At 48.3% G+C, this 16,456-nt stretch overlaps 1 protein-coding gene across 3 annotated transcripts in view; it reads left to right on the top strand.

Moving 5' to 3' along the window:
- The window catches only part of MYCL (MYCL proto-oncogene, bHLH transcription factor), a 93,080-nt gene extending 78,338 nt beyond the window's left edge, over window positions 1-14,742 (top strand). For 2 of the 3 annotated variants that reach the window (XM_032877395.1, XM_032877396.1), the window contains exons 2-3: window positions 8,610-9,114; window positions 12,112-14,742. In XM_032877395.1, the coding sequence (XP_032733286.1) occupies window positions 8,610-9,114; window positions 12,112-12,710 (1,104 nt within the window). In that variant the 3' untranslated portion in view covers window positions 12,711-14,742. Of the gene's footprint in view, window positions 1-8,061; window positions 8,274-8,609; window positions 9,115-12,111 lie in introns of those variants that run through there. The other variant, XM_032877394.1, reaches the window with a different exon arrangement.
- Window positions 14,743-16,456: the final 1,714 nt, after the last annotated feature.

The raw sequence follows: 16,456 nt of genomic DNA, 5'->3' as shown, positions 1-16,456 counted from the left end.
TTAAAAAAATGGGGAAAGGATCTGAATAGACATTCTCAAAGAAGAGACACTAATGGTGAATAAATACATGAAAAGATATTCAATATTATTAGTTGTTAGAGGAATGCAAATCAAAACCACAATGAATACTATTTCACACCCATAAGATGGCTATAATAGTAACTGAAAAGAATAAGTGTTGGCAAGGATGTGGAAAAATTGTCATCCTTATACATTACCACTGGGAAATGTAAAATGGTGCAGTCTTGGTAGAATAAATACAATCTCTTAAGAAACAGAAATTAAAGGGGTGCCTGTGTGGCTCAGTTGGTTAAGCATCTGCCTTTGGCTCAGATCATGATCCCAGGGTCCTGAAATCCAGTCCTGCACTGGGCTCCATGCTGTAGGGGAACCTGCTTCTCCCTCTCACTCTGTCTGCCACTCCCCATGCTTGTGTTCACTTTCTCTCTCTCTCTGTCAAATAGCTTTTTTTTTAAGATTTTATTTATTTATTTGACAGACAGAGAACACAAGTAGGCAGAGAGGCAGGCAGAGAGAGAGAGAGAGAAGCGGGCTCTGCACTGAGCAGAGAGCCCGATGTGGGGCAGGCACCCCAATAAAATCTTTTTTAAAAAAGAAATTAGGTGCACCCGGGTGGCTCAGTGGGTTAAAGCCTCTGCCTTCGGCTCAGGTCATGATCCCGGGGTCCTGGGATCGAGCCCCGAATCGGGCTCCCTAATCACCAGGGAGCCTGCTTCCTCCTCTCTTTCTGCCTGCCTCTCTGCCTACTTGTGATCTCTGTCTGTCAAATAAATAAATAAAATCTTAAAAAAAAAAAAAAAGAAAGAAAAAGAAATTAAAAATATGTAATGGTCAAAATTTTTTTTAAATCAATAGCAGATTGGAAGTTGAGGAAACCTCCCAAAAAGTCAAATGAAACACACAGATGTAGAAATGAGAGAGAAGATAAGAAAAGGATAGCAGGAGTTTCAGAAGGAGAGAAGAAAATAGTGAAGGGGGAATTTTTCAAAAATATAATTACAGGGAAAAAATATATATATATATAATTACAGAATGAATTGGTTTCCAGATTAAAAAGTTTGGGGCAAGAAATGCAAAAAGATCCTGCAACGCAATTCTAGATACTAACTGCAGAGTTAGGCCGAACTTCACAGGTCAAGGGCACAGTCCTCCATGAGACTGCCCTCACTTCAGACACCAGCTGCAAGCTCAGGGTTTCCCAGGCCACCGACACTTATAACCGACTGGCTACAAATTCATGAGTTCCTACTACCCCTTCAAGTTTGATAACTCACTAGAACAACTAACAGATCTTAGGGAAATGGGATACTAATGCTTACAGATTTATTATGGCAAAAAGGATACAAATCAGGATCAACAAAAAGAAGAGACACAAAGGGCAAGGTCTTGGAGGGTCCCAAACATGAAACTTCCAGTTCTTCTTCCTGTGGAGTCAGAATGTATCACCCTCCCAATAAACATGTATGTGTAATAACATATACAGAGCATTGTTAACCAGGAAAGTTCACCAGAGCTTTAGTGTCTAGTTTTTACTGGGCTTTCATTAGGTAAACAGACCTAACTAATCATTGTTCATATCAGTCTCCAGCCCCCTTTCCCCTTCCAGAGGTCAGACTGATATCACATGACCCAAACCCCAACCCTCTAATTACTTGGTTGGCTTTTCTTCCTTTCTTTCTTTTTTTTTTTTTTTTTAAGATTTTATTTATTGACACAGATCGAGAGACAGCAAGAGAGGGAAGCAGGGGGAGCAGGAGAGGGAGAAGTAGGCTCCTTGTTGAGCAGGGAGCCAATGTGGGGTTTGATCCCAGGACGCTGGGATCATGACACGAGCCAAAGGCAGATGCTTAACGACTGAGCCACCCAGGCACCCCAATGGTTGGCTTTTCTTGCCTGCTCAAACCCTATCTGGGGTCCCTTAACTATCTGGCTATCCAGCTTATCTAATTTAACATATCTTAAACAATCTAGAGGCCCACCATAAGTAATCCATTAGCATAAACTATCAAGGCCCTTTATGAATAATAAACAAAGTCCTATTGCTTGGCCAATTCCAGGGATATAGAGGCTACCTCCCAGGGACTGGAGACAAGGTCCTATCAAATTCTTTATTATACAACAGACCCAACATTTTTTTCATTTATCAATGAAAAAATTCAGAACATCAGGGACAAAGAATATACCCTAAAAGCTTCCAGAGAGAGAAACAGGTCACCTACAAAGGTTTCAAATGATATCAACCTTGAGCGCCTAGATGGCTCAGTTGGAAGTCCACCTGACTCTTGATCTTGGGTTTATAAGCTCGAGCCCCACACTGGGTGTGGAAATAACCTAAAAATAAATAAACTTCAAATGATAACGACTTCAAAGGCAACATTGGTTGCTAAGAAACAGGAAAGCAATACCTTTAAATTTCTGAGGGAAAATTATTTCTAATCTGGCATTCTATAACCAACCATACTATCAACCAAAGATGAAAAGTACAATAAAGACAATTTCAGAAATGCAAAGTCTCAAAACTTTTACTTCCCAAGGACCTTTACTCAGGCACTACAGAAAGGTGTGCTCCAACAATGTGAGGAAGTCAATCAGGAAAGTAAAAGCAGTGAGTTCCAGAAAACAGGGGAGCCAATGCAGGAGAGAAACAGAGGGAATTTCCAGAACGATGGTGAAGGGAAGTTACTGAATAACAGTTGTGACGAGGCCTAGACTCAATCAAGAAATTCAGATTAGAACAGGAAGATAAAGATAAAGTGTTCCAAAGGGTATGTTTCCAAAAAAAAAGGATCTGATAGATTGATTACTTGCTTGATGGGTTTGACTACATGAAGTGATCTTTGTAGCTCAGGTGGGAATGTGTAGGGTTAAATTTATCATATATAAATAGAAATCTACACAAAGGAAAAAAATGAAATAATCTGACTCAGAAAAAAATGTGCAAGAAGGAAAATGTAGTCAGAGTGCTCCATAGTCATATAGTCAAAATATTTAACACTTAAAGTTAAATATAATTATATTTATATGTAAATATAATTATATTTATAATAAATATAAATATTTAATATTTTAAAATCTAACTGGGAGAATAAGGGAATGCCAAATATATGGGCATGGGAAAGGAAATATAAGAGCTACATCTTCTATTATAGAATGTCGATAGGAATTTAAAGATTTTATTTATTTATTTGACAGACAGCGATCACAAGTAGGCAGAGAGGCAGGCAGAGAGAGAGGAGGAAGCTCCCTGCTGAGCAGAGAGCCCAATGCTGGACTCAGTCCCAGGATCCTGAGATCACAACCTGAGCCGAAGACAGAGGCTTAACCCACTGAGCCACCCAGGTGCCCTCGATAGGAATTTAAAAATCAGGAAAAACAGATTATATTGGTCAAAATATGGAAGTAAATATTACGGACAAAAAACAGGTAAAAGAGGGGCACCTGGGTGGCTCAGTGGGTTAAAGCCTCTGCCTTCAGCTCAGGTCACGATCCCAGAGTCCTCAGATCAAGCTCTGCTCAGCAGGGAGCCTGCTTCCCCCACTCTCTCTCTGCCTGCCTCCCTGCCTACTTGTGATCTCTGTCAAATAAATAAATAAAAATATTTTAGGGGCGCCTGGGTGGCTCAGTGGGTTAAAGCCTCTGCTTTCGGCTCAGGTCGTGATTCCGGGGTCCTGGAATGGAGCCCCGCATCCGGCTCTCTGCACAGCGGGGAGCCTGCTTCCCTTCCTCTCTCTGCCTGCCTCTCTGCCTACTTGTGATCTATCTGTCAAATAAATAAATAAAGTCTTTTAAAAAATATTTTAAAAAAAGAAAAAAAACAGCTAAAAGAGTAGTTTTCTTTGGGGACTGAGAATCAGGGGCGATGAGGGCAGGGCAGAAGACACCCTTTCTTTTTTTTTTTTTTTTTAACCTTGTCATACACTTATTTGATGTTTTAAAACCATATACATGTATTATTTCAATTTAAAATGTTTTAAGAAAAATAAAGAAGGTGAAAAATTGAGTGTTGCTAAGATAGCACTTGTTATGTTAGGGAATTCATATCATCATCCTGGGTCCAGATATCACCTCAGAAAACAAAGCTGTTAGCCCTAAAAGCAGCAGCATCTCTATGGAACAGATACACATAAACAGGCTCATGAGACTGATGTTTCAAATCAGATGCCAATTCATTAATTTCTAAGGGGAAGCAGGGCTTTGAAAAAGGCTAGATCTTCTTGTTCACTGATGAGTGCATTCTCTCCCTATGGGCGGATCTACATAGGGAACAGAGTGATTTTCAGTAGGTGGATTGGTGATCCAAAGCACAGGTAAGGGGGGCGGTGAAACCACTGGGTGGTTTCAAAGAATGGGGACTCCATCTCCCTTGTTCTTGGACCAGCATCTTTGTCCCCAGACAGCACTAGGATAGACAGTTTAGTAACTGCCTTGACAACCCTTAAGGCTCTCTGCTTCATTGGCTATCTAGACTCCTCTTAACTGGCCCTTCCTTCTTTTTTTTTTTTTAAGATTTTTTAAAATTTATTTGACAGAGAGAGACACAGCGAGAGAGGGAATACAAGCAGGGGGAGTGGGAGAAGGAGAAGCAGGCTTCCCACTGAGCAGGGAACCCGATATGGGGCTCCCTCCCAGGACGCTGGGATCATGACCTGAGCCGAAGGCAGAGGCTTAATGCACTGAGCCACCCAGGCTCCCCTGGTCCTTCCTTCTTTTTTCCTTTCTTTTCTTTTCTTTTTTCTTTTTTCTTTAATTTTCTTTTCTTTTCCTTTCCTTTTCTTTCTTCCTTTCCTTCTTTCTTTCTCTCTTAAGATTTTATTTATTTATCTGACAGAGAGTGAGATAGTAAGAGAGGGAACACAAGCAGGAGTAGTGGGAGAGGGAGAAGCAGGCTTCCTACTGAGCAGGAAGCCCTATGTGGGGCTCTATCCCAGGACAGTGGGATCATGACCTGAGCTGAAGGCAGCTGTTTAAAGACTGAGCCACCCAGACGCCCCATGTACCCCATGTACCGTCTTTCCTTCTTTCTTTCTTCCTATCTTTCTCTCTTTCTTTCTTTCTTAAAAGATCATTTATTTATTTATTTGACAGAGAGAGATCACAAGTAGGCAGAGCAGCAGGCAGAAAGAGCAAGGGAAGCAGGCTCCCCACTGAGCAGAGAGCAGGATGCAGGGCTTGATCCCAAGACCCTGGGATCATGACCTGAGCCAAAGGCAGAGGCTTATCCCACTGAGCCACCCAGGCACCCCAAGGCACCCTCTTTCTTTCTTTCTTTCTTTTTTTTTTTTTTTGGTTTATTTGACAGACAGAGATCACAAGTAGGCAGAGAGGCAGGCAGAGAGAGAGGAAGGGAAGCAGGCTCCCTGCTGAGCAGAGAGCCCAATGCGGGACTCAATCCCAGGACCCCGAGATCATGACCCGAGCCGAAGGCAGCGGCCCAACCCACTGAGCCACCCAGGCGCCCGGCACCCTCTTTCTTTAAGCGGCTTTAATGCCTTTATTCTGGAGGCATCTGGGTGGCTCAGCCGGTTAAGCATCTGACTTCAGCTCAGGTCATGATCTTGGGGTCTTGGGATCGAGCCCGAATCAGCTCCTTATCGGGCTCCCTGCTCAGTGAGGAGTCTGCATCTCCCTATGCCTCTGCCCCTCCTGCCCACCCCTGCTTGCTCTCTCTCTCTATCCAATAAATAAAGAAAATCTTTTTTAAAAATACAATTTTTCAGGTTACAGTCTAGACTCGGTCTGATAGTTGTTTTGTCTGCCTCAGCCAGGTTGGCACATCTCTCCATCACAACATTAGAAACTTATGTCCAACCAAACAGGCAACACATTTACAAAGCACCCGTGATGTGCGAGGCTTTGCTCTAAGCCCTGGAGTTACGAGTGGCCAAGAAGACTGACATTAGTCTCTGCCCTCAGTCTGGTAAGGAAGACAGACATTAAACAAACTGTACAGCTTTCGGCCACTGTGAAGCTGGAAAGGTAAGATTCTAACTCAACCAGGGATGTCAGATCTCATTGTCCTCTTCCTCTTTGACTTTTCCCCCAGAACCCCTCAATAAAATGGTTTGATCCCCTCCCCCCACCAAAAAAAAAAAAAGTGTGCAAAGTGAAGGAGCAAACCAACTCTCAGAGACAATTTACTTTATCCTAGTTCTTGATGTGGGGGTCACCTCATGGATGCCCCCGGATATCACCTACTACAATCTTACAGCACAATCCTAGGGCTGTCTGCTGAATCATGGGGAAGGGCTGTTGAGTAAGGATTTCATCCGGATAGAGAGAGGACACCCATTTTCCAAGCATAGAATCCCAATATCCTGTAGATTCTATATCCCAAATCCTTCCAATAAGGAAGGATTTTATGCTTAAATTTATCCGGGGGTGGTTTCTGTCATGTAGAACCAAGAATCCTGACTGGTACAGCAACCATCTCAGACATCCATACACCAGAGAGCAAGTTGCCAAAAGGCAGTTCCAAACCCTCTGCCTTAGGACTGCAACCAAACCTGGAACCTTTCTGACCTGCACTTTCATTCAGTACAAAGCAGGGCACACAGACTGTCGCAAGAAAAATCTGGTTGGCTGAGTCACTCACTACGTCCAGAAGTATCTGCCAGAAGCTGTTCTCCATACTGAGGCTACAAAGCTAGTAAGAACTAGTTGTTGCCCTCAAAGATGTCCCACAAGCATTTTAGACCTATATTCAAAACTGAGGGTGTCATCTTCCCTGCCTTTTCTCCCAACCCTTACATCAACTCACACTTTGTGTATGCTCCACCACAATGAACTGCTTACACTTCTCACTTCCCTCTGCTGGGATGTCAACAGCGAGTACTTTGGTGTTCTTAGACCACAGGAGTGGGAGGAAAAGAGACAGCTGGCAATCTGGCTGCTGATTGTAGACAGTGACCAGACCTTGCATGCCACATAGAACATTCTAGATACATTGGCTGCTAACCCAAATTACTTTACTTGGCCTAAATAGAATGACCATATAGTTTAGCTTTTCTTTTCCCACGAAAGGCATAGAAGATGGATGACATTTCAAAGGGCTTATATGTCCATCATTTTGGCCATAGATGCAACTGCAGGCAATGGTCCCATTTTACAGATAAGCAAACAGAGGCTTCAAGTGACTTGGCCCACAGCTAGTAAATAGCAAAGCAAAGGCATGAATGAAGTTTCTCAACTCCAAATCCCCCATTTTCTTTCCTCTAGTACTTTAGCTCCTACGGAGCTGTTTTGTGTGTAGTGTGAGAGAAGGGAGATTCAACCCAGACCAAAACCCCGGGAAAAAATTCTCCTCCTCACCACCAGTGCACCAGGGCTAACTAAGTCTTTACTTGCCTCTCTTCTTGGCCTGGTGCCTTCCCTACTCTATCTTCTTAAAGAAATCCTCACAATACCCTCGTAAGGTAAGTATTACCATCCTTTATTTTATAGATGAAACTGAAGCTTAGAAATGTTAAGTTTCATGCTCCAAAGTCCGGAACCTTCCTACCTCGCTTCTCTGAGGTCCAGATCTGGACCACCGCAGTAAAGAAACTGGCCAACAGGTGATAAAGAGGTTACCCGGGACCAGTCCCACTTCAGGGCTGAGGGCCGCCAGGTGGCGCGGTGGAGGTGCGTCAGTCCCCCCAACCTACACCCGGCCGCAGAAGCACCTGAAATAAGCCAGCCAAGCGGGCTCGAGGGGCGGGGCAGGGAGTAGCCCTATTCCCTAGCCCAGAGTGGACAAGGAGTGCGCCTTCAGTTTGCATGCCGGGGACCGCCCAAGCCTAGCTGAAGAGTCACGCCTCCACCAGACGACCCTCAAACTGTGTCATTTCGCTGCTGCCCTGCACGACCCAGCGTGCAATTCATTTTGGGGATCCAGGGAATAGAATAGAGTGGGAGAGAGCAGCCAGGAGGGGTGGGGCGGAGACTCTACTGCCCCCACCTGTCGGGGGCGGGGAGGGGGCGGGGAAGGGGCGGGTCCTGCCCCGTAGGGTCCGCCCCCGGCCCCAGAGCCCCGGGCGCGCGACGAGATATAAGGCAGCCGGAAACAATGCGCCTGCATCTCGCGCTCCCGCGCAGATCCCGGGAGCGTCCGGGCCGTCGTGCGCGAGCGAGGACGGGGGCGCGCGCGCGGGGGGGCGCGCTTTTGAGTGCGGGGCGCGCGCTCGGCGGCGCGCATGTGCCTGTGTGCGGGCTGCCGGGCTGCCCCGAGCCGGCGGGGAGCCGGTCCGCTCCAGGTGGCGGGCAGCGGGAGCGAGGTGAGGCTACGGGCGGCCGGGAAGCGGGCTGCAGGCTGCCTCCTGGGCACCACGCGCCCCCACCCGGCCCGGCCGGGCCTTGGGAGCTGCGCTCCGGGCGGCGCTGGCAAAGTTTGCTTTGAACTCGCTCCCCGCAGCCGAGTCCGCGCGTTGTGAGCCGCTTCCCTGGGCGCGCCGACTCAGGGCTGGGCTTCCCGGGACGCGAGGGAAGGGCGCGGGCTGCCAGGCGGGAGGTTGGGGAGGGACGAGAGCCTGGCAGCCGGCTGTGCAGGGGGACCTGGGGACGCCTTCTTTCCCGGCCCGCACACCATCAGCCAGTCCCCTTCCCTCCCGCAGGGAGCGGACATGGACTTCGACTCGTACCAGCACTATTTCTACGACTATGACTGCGGGGAAGATTTCTACCGCTCCACGGCGCCCAGTGAGGACATCTGGAAGAAATTCGAGCTGGTGCCGTCGCCCCCCACGTCGCCGCCCTGGGGCTCGGGTCCAGGCGCCGGGGACTCAGCCCCTGGAATTGGTCCCCCGGAGCCTTGGCCCGGAGGGGGCGCCGGGGAAGAGGCGGAATCCCGGGGCCATTCGAAAGCTTGGGGCAGGAACTACGCCTCCATCATCCGTCGTGACTGCATGTGGAGCGGCTTCTCCGCCCGGGAACGACTAGAGAGAGCGGTGAGCGACCGGCTTGCCGCCGGCGCACCCCGGGGGAACCCGCCCAAGGCGCCCGCCGCCCCAGACTGCGCTCCCAGCCTCGAAGCCGGCAACCCGGCTCCCGCTGCCCCCGGTCCGCTGGGCGAGCCCAAGACCCAGGCCTGCTCGGGGTCCGAGAGCCCAAGCGACTCGGGTAAGGACCGCCCCGGGCCATCCAAGAGGGGGGCACCCCAAGGGTGGCCAAAACTCTGCCGCTGTCTGAGGTCTGGCATTGGGTCTTCGCGAGCCCTTCGGCCACCTCCCCCTTTCTCTGGCTGAAGCTGCCGGTGTAGCCCCCAGCGGTGTCTGTCTGGCACGTGGGTGTGTTAGTAAACAGTTTGAAGAAGTGGCGTGGGAGCCAGCGTCCTTTTGATGATGATTGGAGCCCCAGGGGACAAGGGAGACTGGGTGAAGCTTAGCGTTTAGAGAGGACAATACTAGGATTGGACTGTAGGGGATATCTGTCCTCCGGAGGCTGGAAGGGGTCCCTTAAGGGTCACTTCAGGCTTGAAGTTTTTTGTTGCTGCCACTTTCCCTGGGGAAACTCACACTCCCCTAGAGAGAGAGGAAGCTGAGGAGCCTTTTGTGCAAAGCCAAAGTCTTCCCTCTTTAAAAAATCTAGTTTCCTGTCTGCTTTACTTGAAAATCCCCATAAAGCTCTCCCCTTGCACCATTCCCCCCCTCTACCATTTGTGCCCCCACACAATCACCCACCAGACAGGCAACAGCAATGAACGCTCCCTATTAACAGATGGAAAAACTGAGACTTAGAAATAGGAAATCACTAGAACTAAGCCCCATCTTCTTTTGCCCAACCCTCCATTGCAACCAGGCACTTCCTTGATGTTTCCAGGGTCTTCACGGTAGCTTATCCAGGAAGGGCTACACCTTGCTTTGTTGATTTGGTCTGAATTGGAAAGATGTTCCCCCAGCTCCCTCCTAATTTCGCCTGTGGCTCTGTGTACCTGCTTCCTTGCATTCAACAAATGTTCGCTGGCCCCTGCTTGGTACCGAGCGCTGAGCTAGGTGCCAGGATCACAGATACTGGGCTCCAGCCTCCTCCCCCACCCTTGGATGCAAATTTAAACCTCATGAAGGTTAGACTTTCAGCATCCTGTGCCACCAAACTATGCTGTTCTTATCCTAGCCCCTTAGACCTCTACCCATGAGAGAGACTGGAGAGGGTGCTTCTCTAGGGTGCCAACTGACTAGCATTAGGTAAATCAGGACCGAGAAAACTCTCGGTAGCTTTTAAAGAACAACTTCTACAGAACCGTTTGAGAGGGAACTGGGGAGTGGGTATGGAAGTTGTCGTACACTTGAGGGGAAAAATAAGGATAACAAGAAATTAAAAGTCAATTTTTTTCGGTCCACTGTGTTAAGGTCATTTTTAACCTGCTTGCTTTCAACACCAAGAGCTCGTGTTTGTTTAATGGCTGGAATGGGAGTTTTGAGTTCAAGAAACAAATAAAGATGTATCTCTACAAAAGCTGATGAGTAGTAGAGTGGAAAAAGCATTGTCTGGGGAGTTTCGAGATCTTAGTTTGAGATCCAGAATATTACAAAGGTGATATGCGGACTTGGCTGATCTGGATCTCAGTTTCTCCTTCTGCACACGAGAGGGTTGGACTTGATTGTCCAGCTGAGACCATTTCCTTGACTGGGTAGAGTTAGACCATCTCTGAAAAGAATGGTGTCTTACATTATTTCTTCCTTAGGCAAGAACCTTACCAGCTATGAGGTTAACACAAATATTAAAGGTTTGGGATGTGGGGAAGCCTCCTGAATCATTTTCTGACTTGCCCTTTAACCTGAACCTGTTTGCAAGCTCCTGGTTCACTCACAGGCCACATGGCCCAGAACAAAATGCAACAGATTGCAAACAATAAGGGGGGGGGGGGGGGGGAGAGTGACTGACGGCAGGCTCAGCCAATAGGGTCTAGGGGTTGGGTAAAACAGCATTCCAAACACAGCTTAGCCAGCCAATCACAGGCCTTGTGGCCAGGAGGGCTGAATGGTCAGGTTTTATTAATGGAGAAATAATGCGATTGTCCACACAATGGAAGCCTTCCTGACAAAGGGGCTCAAGCATCCTGATATTCAAAAGAGGCCGAGAACTGAGCTCTTATGTTGTCAGACTGAAATGCACTAAGGTGGCCCTCTATGCGGGGGCGGCAAAATGCGTGAAGCAGGAAGGCTTTTCCCTATTTGCACCTCTCGGTGGTTGGGTAGCCAGGGAGACCTTTGAGGCAGGGAATGACGGGGGCATTTCCAGGCGTCTCCAGGTCCCTGGTGTTTTGGCCCCTTGTATTGGGACATTCTGCTGCTGCTCAGTTCCCTGTCCCCCGCAGAGGTCGCTTGGAAATGGTCGCTTGTACCTTTGTGAAGTTCCAGCAGCTTTTGCGGACATGGGATTACAAATCCAACACTCTTCTGGTCCAGGGAAGGGGGTGGGGCGGACGACCTATAAATGATGGATGACTAGAAACCCATTGAAACCAGGAGCAAAATGCTCCTGAGGGAAACCCGTTCCCTCCCTTCTGTGGGTGAGGAGGGATGGGTTGTAGGCCCCCCCCCCCCCCCGCCCTTCTCTGAATCTTCAGCTGAAAAGGATGGCAGAATAGAGAGGTGGGGGAATAATAGGATTTATAACTTGTGAAAAGTAACAATTCCCCAAGTGCAGACTATGCTGGGCAGGAACAAAGGGCAGCTCTGCCCACAGACCCCTCATTTACAATTCTGATGGGGCATGAAAGAGCCCGACTGGGGGAGATCTTTAGAGCTAAACTTTGTCCCAGGCCGATAGCTCTTTCTCTCCATCCCCTCGGTGGGGGAGGGGAGCGCCTGGGCAGACTGGGGGCTGTTGGCTTGGGTCTGCCTTTTGTTCTTATCTAAGCCTTGCTGTGCAAAAGGAAATTGGAGAATATTTTCCTCCTTGCTTATTTCCCCTTCTTTCCTTCACGCTGCCCTTACCCCCTTACAAACGAACCAGTTATCTTTCTCCTCACTTAAATCCGTTTATATCTAAATGGGGGAAAATGTCAGTCCCTTTCCCAAGCCCCAGCCTAGGGTGTGTGTGTGTGTGTGTGTGTGTGTGTGTGTGTGTTTCTCATGGGATGTGTTTCTTCTCTGGATCTCTCTTCTTGGACAGAGGGTGAAGAAATTGACGTTGTGACAGTGGAGAAGAGACAGTCCCTGGGTGTACGGAAGCCAGTCACCATCACGGTGCGGGCAGACCCTTTGGACCCCTGCATGAAACACTTCCACATCTCCATCCATCAGCAACAGCACAACTACGCCGCCCGTTTTCCTCCTGAAAGCTGTTCCCAAGGAGGGGCTCCAGAGAGAGGTCCCCAAGAAGAGGCTCTGGAGAGAGATGTCCCAGAGGAAAAGGAAGAAGAGGCAGATGAAGAGATCGTGAGTCCCCCACCTGTAGAAAGCGAGGCTCCCCAGTCCTGCCACCCCAAACCCGTCAGTTCCGACACCGAGGATGTGACCAAGAGGAAGAACCACAACTTCCTGGAGCGCAAACGGCGGAATGACCTCCGTTCTCGGTTCTTGGCCCTGAGGGACCAGGTACCCACCTTGGCCAGCTGCTCCAAGGCCCCCAAAGTGGTGATCCTGAGCAAGGCCTTGGAGTACTTGCAAGCCCTGGTGGGGGCCGAGAAGAGGATGGCCACGGAGAAAAGGCAGCTCCGATGCCGGCAGCAGCAGCTGCAGAAGAGAATTGCGTACCTCAGCGGCTACTAAGTGACCAAAAAGGCCGACTGCTCTGTCTTACAGAGACCTGAGTTTATTTTTTCACCTTCCTTCTCCCCCTTAGTAATTTGCACATTTTGGTGATGGTGGGACAGTCCGAACAGTACCTTCCAGAATGCAGTGCAGCTGGCGCACACACTCCTAAGGGCTCGCATTCTCGGAAACCTTGAAGCCCAGCGCTCCCTCTTCCCCGACTCACAGGAGCGCTGGGTCTTTTCTGGCACCTCGGGCTTCTCAGGCAGGCGGCTGACCGAGGAGACTTGGGGGCTGCCTAGCTCACTAGCTCGGAAGAAAAACCTGACAGATGCTATGCAACAGGTGGTGGACGTTGTTGGGGTTGGGGGTGGGGGCTCCAGCCGGCATGAAATCTCACACTCCGGATGAGCTTTAGGCTGGGAAAGGATGCTCCCTCTGGTGTCTCTGGGGTGATGCTAGGACAGCTGGGCCCGGACGCTCTCCCTGAGGCTCTTCTTTCCAGGAGACACACGAGCTGTCTTGGGTGAAGACAGGTTCACAGACTTGATCAGCATGGACCATTACCTCATTGTCAGACACTTTACAGTAGCTGAGGAGTTGGAAAATTTATATATACTATATACATATATATATGTGTGTGTATATACATATATATATATATATGTAATGATATTAGCCAACACCCCTCCTCCCAGTCTAAACGCTGCGACCTTGAGAACATTTAAAGAGTTTGGCCTCTAGATTCTTTGTCTCAAAGCCCTCTGGGCCCTTTCCTCTGAGGGAGAAACCATTCTGTCCCCACAAGGGACTTTTTTGTTTCCTTCTGCCTTTGTTATGCAATGGGCTCCACAACACCCCTTTCCCACAGGTCAGAAATATTTCCCCAAGACGCTGGGAAATGGGTCCTAGCCTGCGGCCTGGGGAAGGCTTGGAGTCCTGGCTGGGAACTGTTATCCACCCGGGTGTTTTCCATCTTGGCATCTTTTCTCAAGACAGATGTCAGGCACCTGCGGAGGGGGAACTCTACCACTTCCTCTTTCCACTTCCCTCTCCTCTCCATGCCCGCCCCGGTAAGTCTGAAGTTCTACTAGAACCGTGCAAACTGTCCTTCTAGTGCAACTCCAAGGAGCTTGCTTGCTGGCTCCAGAGCCACCCTCGGGCCCGGTGCCAGCCTGCCATGAGTCAGATCTCTTTCCCAGTGTCTGGGCCTTACTGAAGTTCTTGCTAGGAGAGCTGCTGGGACTCCTCCAGTCCTCCAGAAGGTGGACTAGTCTCCTGGTGTGTTTTAAAGGAGCTTCCAGGAGCTCTGCTTAGCAGACCATGGATTTGGCCCCAGGTGAACTTGGTACGTCCAAGTGGATTCCAGGTGCAGCATCCAATCTGGAAAGGCATCCAACCTAACAGGTGTCCTGTGGGCAAACTCAGGAGCCCCTAAGCCTGGCCTGGAAGAAAGATCAGCTCCTCCAGAACCCTGCCCAGGGCAGGAGGTGCCTACTGGCTGTGGTTTTGAAAGCGGGGGAGGGGAGGACGTAGAGCACTCTCTGTGGCTCTGCAAAGCCAGCTGCTACTTCCAAACTTATTATGCACAGTGGTCTGTTTATGAGGTTGCTTCCTGGCCTCAGAGAACCCCAGTGGAAGTTTGGGGAACCTCTCTACTTTCTGGAGTATGGTTTTCGGGAGCCAGCTGACTTCTGGAACTGTGTTTGGAGAACAGGTGGGATAAAGGTTACTGATGTATCACCTGAATAGCTTGTGTTTTATAAGCTGCTGTTGGGTATTAGGCTGGGAGCAGTGGTTTGTTTTATTGTTATTGTTTTTTTTTTTTAATACTGTATTTTTGTATGCCTTTTGCAAAGTGGTGTTAATTGTTTTTGTACAAGAAAAAAAAAAAAGACAAAACTCTTGGGCAATTCTCCTGTTGCAAGAGTCTGATTTATTTCGAAAGGCAAGTTTACCTGAAATTTTGTATTTAGTTGTGATTATCAATTGCCTGATTTTAAAATGTTGCCTTGTGGGACTTCCGCTAATAAAAGATTTCTCAAACATATCAGAGTGGGGGCACCTTATGCCAGCCAAGTCCCCCTGAGCCAAGGGAAAGGATTTCAGGGTAACCACCAGTGATCCAGAGGGTTGCATGTCTCTAAACCATGTTGCTAACCAGGTCATTCCACTTTGGGTTCCTGAAATGCCATTTCAGACAAGTCTAAACAATGTCGGTTCAGTACTTGGTGTACTTGGTGAACGGGAAATCCTCTTGTGAATTGCAAGGAGTGCTGAATTTGTACTTTGGAAGGTTTGAAATCCCAGTTCCACTACCTGATTTGTTCTGTGCCTTTTAGCGTTACCTCTGTGACCCTTAGTTTCCTTATCTGTAAAATGGGGATAAATACTACTGTGCGGGGTTGGGGGCGGCAGGTATTAATGAAGTAGTAGATTTTAAGCCTCTTTTTCTTTTTTAAAAACTTTTTAAATTTTTAAAATTAACATATAATGTATTATTAGCCCTAGGGGTACAGGTCTGTGAATCGTCAGGTTACTCTTTCTTTATTTCTATCTTTCTTTTAGATTTATTTATTTATGGGGGTGCAGGGCAGAGGGAGAGGGAGAGAGAGACCCAAGCAGACTCTGCACTGAGTGCTGAGCCTGACTCGGAACTCGATCTCACGACACAGAGATCATGGCCCTGAGATCATGCATGACCTGAGCTGAAACCAAGAATTGGATGTTTAACCCACACACCATTCAGGCACCCTTAAACTCCTTTCTAGAGTATAAAGCCTTATATTATTCAGGGTGGTACCATTCTTACCTTGATGATCTGATGACTTTGCAGGATGTCTTAAAGATCCTCAAATGTTTTGTGATGTAAAAGATTTTTTCCTTCTCCCTCAATTAATGAAAGAAAATGAAGACTCCCCTTCCCCCTCATCATTCTCATAAACTTACCCTTGATGCAAGAAGGGAGAATTGAATAATCGCCATTCCCGACAGAACACCGAGTATGCCAAAGGACTCTGCTCCCTCTTACATATGACATCACAACCAGCTACTTGCAGGTGCCAGGGAGGAGGGATACTGAGGTTCTAAGACTGAAAACAAAACTGCCCAAAGTGACAGGGCTAGTAAGTAATCGAGCTGGGACTGAAATCCATTTTTTTTTATTAATTTATTTATTTATTTGACAGAAAGTGGGAGAGAGAGAAGCAGGCTTCCCGCTGAGCAGGGAGCCTGATGCAGGGGCTTGATCCTGGTACCCTTGGGATCACTACCTGAGCCAAAGGCAGATACTCAATGACTGAGCCACCCAGGAGCCCCTGAAACCTGCTTTGCCTATCTCTACAGCCTGAGGTCTTAATCATGACATTAATAACAACAGCTTGTTTTGTTAGCACGGGGTGTGTGGGGGAGGTAAATATGGAATTCCATCACTTAACTGCTTGTCGGAATTGTCTTTCCTTGGGGCCATTGTGCCTGCCACTTATTGAGAGGAAGTGGAGCAAATGTTCCATGACTAGTCACTGTGCTGCAGTTGTGGCCTGGGTGGGTTAGTCTTGCCCCAAAGAGGCCCCTCCTGGGACTGGGAAAGGCCAACAGTTGCTGTTTGGAAAGGCCATGAGCATCATGGTAGGGGGAGGCCACCTTGCCTCAGCTAATCCTTCCTTACAGCTCAGACCTGTTTGGTATTGCCTGCCTGCTCGCCCTCTCTTGTAGGGAGCCTGAATATAGCCAAAAAGCTCCTATAAATTCCTCACATTTGCAAA

Source organism: Lontra canadensis, unplaced genomic scaffold (assembly GCF_010015895.1).
Source record: "Lontra canadensis isolate GAN:19392208 unplaced genomic scaffold, GSC_riverotter_1.0 scaffold60, whole genome shotgun sequence".
NCBI lineage: Eukaryota > Metazoa > Chordata > Mammalia > Carnivora > Mustelidae > Lontra > Lontra canadensis.
The sequence above is the reverse complement of the archived record's forward strand: the minus strand, read 5'-3'. Positions and strand labels throughout refer to the sequence as shown.